Genomic DNA, 6,477 nt, shown 5'->3' on the forward strand with positions numbered 1-6,477 from the left:
ACATTTAATATGTGAATATTTAATTGAGCTTTAACCACTTAAATGCTGAGTTTTGCACCGTTTTACAATCTGTGCTACTTGTTTGTTTGTTTTGGGTGTTTAACTGATTTTAAAATCAGTTTGATCAAAGGAGCAGAAACCAAACTGAGCTGCAGCTCAGTGGAAGTGATTCATGTTTTTATTCCTGTCTGGATCTTCCTCTGGTGACCAGCAGGAGGCGCTACAGAACAACAACAACAACAACAGTTTGCGGACGTGACGCGGGGCGTGGCTGACTGCTCTGTGTTTGGCTGCGTGGGTTCATCTGAGGTGGACGACAACCGGATGTAGAAATATACAAAATAAAAGCATCGCATGTATTCTGTAAAATGTCAATAATAATAATGATGATAGATAGATAGATAGATAGATAGATAGATAGATAGATAGATAGATAGATAGATAGTAAAGTAAAATAAAATAAAGTGAATTTCTAAATAATTTGATCATGCACATTTAATGACAATAATAACAATAATAATAAGTGCAGTTTAATCAACAGATACAGAAGTCAAATGTTCTAAATTCATCATGAAATAATCAACAAGGCGCTGATTTGTTTTTGGAATAAATTATTGCTGATTATTGATTGATGTTTACGGACCAATCAGTTGTTCACTAAACTTAATCTGAAAAACTAACCGCACTGATAATAAAATACATATATTTTTTGTCCCTCTGAGATTAAAAGCTTGTTTTTATATCTGATGAGCATCTGAGAGTTTGTGCACAAAAATTGCACATTAAATTTAAATATTAAATCCTCATTTGCAATATTTCCTTTTCCTATCTAATATTCTTTCAGCCTTATTTTACATATTTATATCAGTTTTAATATTCTGTACTTACATCCTGCTTCTATTCCCGTAACATCTCGTGTTATTTGGGTTTATTTGCTTTAAATCTCTTCTTGCGTTATTCACAAACCGGGCCGGTGATGTTTGACCTCCGGCCCTTTATTGTGAAGGAGCGAGCGGAAGCAGCGCGTTTCTCCGGCGTGCAGCTTGACTCCTGCAGCGTTCTTCTGCCTCGCTCCTCTCGCTCCTCTTCAGTGTTTACTGTCGCTTCGTGGAGGATTCAGGAGCTTCAGGAGCAGAAGGTTTTTCTCTCAGCGAGCAGATCCAAGATGGAGAAGCGAGACGGGGCCGTTCATCGGTAAGAATCCGGCGGATTTTAACGAAACTTTTCTGATCCTGAGCAGAAAGCAGTGAAGCGACCTGAGCAGCAGCTGATCAGCTTCAGCCTCAGTCCAGGTTTTAGTGCCTCCAGCTGCTCTCTGGTCCTCATTCTGCTCCAAACACACGCTTTTCATGTGAAATCTTATTTTAACCTGCAGGCAGTTTGTGTCTGAACAGAGTTCAACTGGATTTATGGTGTTTTTTTCCTGATTTTCTTTGATTTTCTGTGTTTTTCTGGTTTTCTGTGGTTATCTGTGGTTCCTGCAGTGTTCTTCTGGTTGTCTTTGTTCAGGCCTCAGTCTCAGGAGAAGGTTTTGCTTCATAATTTCAGGATCTGATTATATTTGATTAGAAAAATGTGTTTGTTTTTAATGTTTCCTGCAGAGATGAAGGTGTTTACTGGCTGCTGCTTCATGTTGAAGCTTTGTGTCTGCAAAAAAAGGCATTTAATTACAAAATAAATCCACTTAAGTGCATAAAAATGCTGGAAGAATGTGAGTTTATCTCTGATTTGATGGTATTTGAGGAGAAATGTGTGTTTACTGGCTGCTGCTTCGTCTTCTTGAGGCTTTGTGTTGTGATATTTGTGCAAAAACTGAAATTTAATTAATATAGAATCCACTGAAGTGCATGGAAATGCTTTTAGAGTTTATCTCTGATTTGATGGTATTTGATCAGTAAAGATGTGCAGCAGTGTGTTTGTTTTCCTCGTTTCCTGCACACAGGCTGCAGAAAACATGTTTACTGGCTGCTGCTTCTTCTTCTTCTTCTTCTTCTTCTTTTTCTTCTTTATCTTGAGGCTTCATGTTGTGATATTTATGCAACAAAAAAGGCGTTTAATTACAAACTAAATCCATTTTAGTGTGTAGAAACGCTGGAAGAATGTGAGTTGATCTGGTATTTGATCAGAAACGTGCAGCAGTTTGTTTGTTTGTCGTGTTTCCTGCAGAGAATGAAGCTGTTTACCGGCTCATGCTTCATGCTGAGGTTTAGTTTTGTGATATTTCTGAAAAAAAACAACAAACATTTAATTGATAAAGAATCCGTTTAAGTGCATGAATGAGTGTTTGCTGGGTGTTTTCTTGTTCTCTTGGTGTTTCCTGGCTGGTTGTGACCCGTTTTTTTTTGCAGTATTTCTGCAAAACTGGCTTTAAATCAGGCTGGAAATCCACTCTGGTGCATGAAACACAGAAGGAGCAGGACTTCCTGTTGAATGTGGTGGTTCTGAGGTGTGTTGTGGCTGCAGAACATTCTGTGCTCGCTGCTTTGTTTGGTCTGTTTTAATGTGATTATCAGCGGGTACGGTGGCCAGCGAGGACAAAGTGTGCACGTTGGAGCGTGCACGTTGGAGCGTGCACGTTGGAGCGTGCACGTGGTGTTTGTGTCTTTGAAAGCAGCTCTTGTGGGTCGATCACACCCTCAGCGCTCGGCTCGGGGCTCCGGTCCCGCCTGAAACCAGAAACCTGCAGCGTTTGGAGCGAATAGCAGAGGAAGCCTCTGTCCTGACGGAGAGTTCAACATGTGGCAGAGCGTCCTGAGCTGACCCCCCGGCGCTCACGTCTCCACAGAATGCAGGCTTCAGAGGCCCAGAGGAGACTTTCAGCACAGATCCATCAGGCCGGGACTCAACGGAGCAGATTCCGATCATCTAAAAGAGAAAACTCCTGCTTTGAGCTTCTGTTTGTCTCTTGTTCTAACCTGAAATTTGAAGACTTATTGAACAATCTGTTCACACCTGGGTGGAAATACCTGGTGGTTTCTGCTCAGTGGAGGTTAGAAATTCAACATTTTCTCTCAAATTAATTTAGTTTTTTTGCTGCTTCCACCGTCTCAGTTCTTTTTTTATCTCTAACTGTGTGTATTTGTGGTTTTATCTGCTTCGTGCATCAAATACTTTCACAACAAGAGCCCCTTGTTTCTCTCACTGACAACATTTGCTTTTAAAGATTAAACCCTGAGACGTTCGACCTCGTTTTAAACTTTCTTTCTTTGTGTAAATCATTTCTGCTTGTAAATGATGCACAAACAACACTTCCTGTTTCTTGCCTCCAGTTTGCTTTTCTGTGAGTCGTCCTGACGTCACCTCAGAGGTTTGTGAATGGAGACACACCTGTGCAGGTGCTTCAGAAGCAGCTTCGACGTGGAACAAACTGCACGTGAGAGGCTTCACCAGCTCTGACTGACTGGTTGGGAGATCCACATACTGATATCCTTGGTTTCAATTAAGGGTTTGTTGCTCCGCCCCCTCGTTATGCGGGTCGTTAGTGCTCCTCCTGCCCCAGTGGGCTTCGTTAGTGGCTCGGTGTGGATGTGGGTTCATCTTCCTGGGGCGAGGTGACGCCTCAGACCTCCACCTCTGATGGTCTTTCTGGTTAGACGGCTTCTGTCTCTCAAACCGTCCGTCCTCCCAGTTGTTGAGTGTCCTTCATGTGCAGGCGGGCCGCTGAGTCCTGGTGTGTTTGTGTTTTGTTGTGTTCATGATGATTTATTAACAGTATTTCGTTTTTTTTTTTTTATTGTTTTGTCGAAGCCTCTCTGACACCAAGCGTTGCGTCTTTTTTGGGCACATTTGATCCGAGTCGTCACCAGAACACTTGTTCTCTCTGCAGCACGTGCGTCCGGAGGCGTTTACGTGCCATGACACAGTTTGTGCTGCCAAAAAACGCACTTCCTCGTTCCAGCGCCGAGCTTTTGTTGAACTGTGTGTTCCAGCCAAAACAGGAGCGTCTGATTCAGCAGGGAAATGATGCAACGTGACCGTATGTGTGTTTGTTTGTTTGGGAGGAGTGTGTACTCGATATTCTCATATTGTGGTAATCCCCCCTCCCCCCTCCTCCTCACCAGTCATAATTTGAAGCTTTTACTTTGAAGGCGCCGCCTCCAGTTCCAGGACATTTGAGGACATTGTGTTCTCGGCTGTAAACACACACACAGAGACACACACACACCGTGCAGATTAAACATCAGATGAGTGAAGGCGTGACCGCCGTTTGTTCTGCTGCAGAACTCGATCACGTCTTCTGTCAGAGCCTCGAACTGCAACTGGAGTCGAGTTATTTAAAGCAAACACTGCTGCCGGTTCCTCGTCTCGTCGTGTTGTCACGGCCGCTTATGAAGTAGAACTGGTTGATTTCTTTTTGCTCCATCACAGGTCAAAGGTCTCAAGAGTCAAGCTTCTTGTTTTTCTTATTTGTGCACAAACTGGAATCCTCTGATATATAATAAAGCATTACACAATAAAACAAGAGCGATTAAAGATAAAAGGCTCCTCCGACAGCCTCTGGAACCGTCTTCAGACTTCAATAACTCGTCCGTTGCGGCAGGTGGAGCTTTGAAACTGGTCGTCTTGGGCTAACTTTTAATCCGGAATCCAAAAATGTGATCAGATCCGGTGTCTCGTCTTCGTTCGTCGTCCTACGAGGCTCTGAAAATGGCCCGACGGTTCACGAGACGCCCTCTGATGCAGTCCCTCGTTTGACAAGTGTCAGAGATGAAGCGCTCGGGATCGTTTCCGTCTCGTTTATCGAGCGTTAGACGATGTTTACGTGAACATTAGTAGTAAAATAAAGTTAGATTTCATGACTTCTTGCCTGATTCGGCGTCTTTTTCATGTTTGTTCCTGTAAATCTGACCCAAATACGGTTTGTTTTGTTTCTAATTTAATGACCCAGCTGCACATTTGAATCATTTTTATTACGCTGATTCATTTATCTGTAGCGAAACAGTTAAAATTGCTCAAAATCACGTCTTTTAAGCTGTCGGTGGAAGGATGTGTTGGTATTTTCAGGGCCGATGTGATTGTCAGTGATCCGGGAACTCAATAACTGATGTTCGTTTGTGGTGAAAATGGTTTTATTTATTTGTGATTTACAACACATTTAGAATCTGTTTGTGCTTTAAGAACTGATAATCAATGAAATACTGAATATGGGATCCATAAATCAGTGGTTTCTGACTTTGAGCTGCTTGTTCATGCAGATTAATCTCCTCAAATGTTTAATTTAATATTATAAACAGGAGACAAAAATCAGCTGATGTTCGTGTTTAACAGACGGAAGCAGAGAATTTTCTACATTTTTTTGCTTGGAGAAGAAACTGAAACGTTCCTTCATGTGGTTTCATTCAGTGATTGTTAAAACTTTTGCACTTTTTTCTACTAAAAAAAGACCAAAACCGACTCGCTGCAGGTGTTTAAACCTGAAACTACGTCGACATAGAATGAAATAGTTCAACAAACGTCAAGCTTTTTATTTTCAAACTTCACATTTTGTGACGAAGCTTAATTCCAGATGTGCAGGAAATCTAAAAACGTGGTTCGATTCTGAAGCGAAGACACGATTAGTCCTGAATAAAATAATATTAACGTGTGTTTCTCACTGAATCCATGTTTTAATCTGAGAAGGAGCTGAAATAAACGCTTCTGTTGCTCAAACTGCTCATAAACAACTCATTTAACTTATTTAAATAAAATATAAGATCTATAAGAAGTCAGATTTAAAGTGTTGCTCCCTGATTGTTTAGTTCAGCCTCCAGTAATCTGATTACTCTCTACATCACGACGGTGGAACACTTTCTCGTCTGACCCACTTTCGGCTGCCTGAACATTCTTCAGCCTTCTGCTGAAGGAGGAAACTCTGCCCTTCGTCTTGTTTTTCTCTCTTTCTGTCACTCATTACTCGACCTCTTGAGTTAATCTCACGACCCCTCGGAGGGTCACGACCCGCGCTTTGGGAGTCGCCTCCTTCAGAGAACAAAGAGAGAAGCTGCCGAAGCGTCGGCGTGACCAAGCGGCTCTTTCAGACTCTGAGTCCTCATGTGACCCTCGGAGCAGCTCGGCTGGTTTTTCAGGCCTCGGATCGGCAGCGTGTTCGTGTTCAGGAGAAACCAGATCCGGGTCCAGAGTCCTGCTGCATATTACAGCACCAGCAGGAAGCACGTCGAGCCTGGAGGCTGCTGCACGCTTTGTTTACACTCAGTTTTATTTCTGCCAGCAGCTCACCGCAGCTTCCTGCCGTCGGCACGCCGTGTTCCTCATGAATGAAGAAGCAGCTTCACGGCGTGACCCGGAGTTCACACTGAGTCACTCCTAAACCAGGTTCAGACCTGAAGAGGCAACAACACGGCAGCAGTGAAGATGAAAACGAAACACAAACGTTGTTTCAGTGTTTGTTTTGTTGAGCTGCAACGTTCCAGAAAATTTGCAAAAGCACAAGAAAAGTCAAGTAGGTTTAAAATAAAAGGTGTGTTTCTGGAGAAAATG

The 6,477-nt window shown here is 42.7% G+C and overlaps 1 protein-coding gene across 3 annotated transcripts in view; it reads left to right on the forward strand.

The window, feature by feature from the left end:
- Positions 1–1,050: 1,050 nt before the first annotated feature.
- Positions 1,051–6,477, forward strand: part of hif1al (hypoxia inducible factor 1 subunit alpha, like) — a 22,635-nt gene continuing 17,208 nt past the window's right edge. For 2 of the 3 annotated variants that reach the window (XM_008304118.1, XM_008304119.1), the window contains exon 1: positions 1,051–1,194. In XM_008304118.1, coding sequence (XP_008302340.1) covers positions 1,166–1,194 — 29 coding nt within the window. In that variant the 5' untranslated portion in view covers positions 1,051–1,165. The remainder of the gene's footprint in view (positions 1,195–6,477) is intronic. The other variant, XM_008304120.1, reaches the window with a different exon arrangement.

Source organism: Stegastes partitus, unplaced genomic scaffold (genome assembly GCF_000690725.1).
Source record: "Stegastes partitus isolate 25-593 unplaced genomic scaffold, Stegastes_partitus-1.0.2 Scaffold2140, whole genome shotgun sequence".
NCBI classification, from domain to species: domain Eukaryota; kingdom Metazoa; phylum Chordata; class Actinopteri; family Pomacentridae; genus Stegastes; species Stegastes partitus.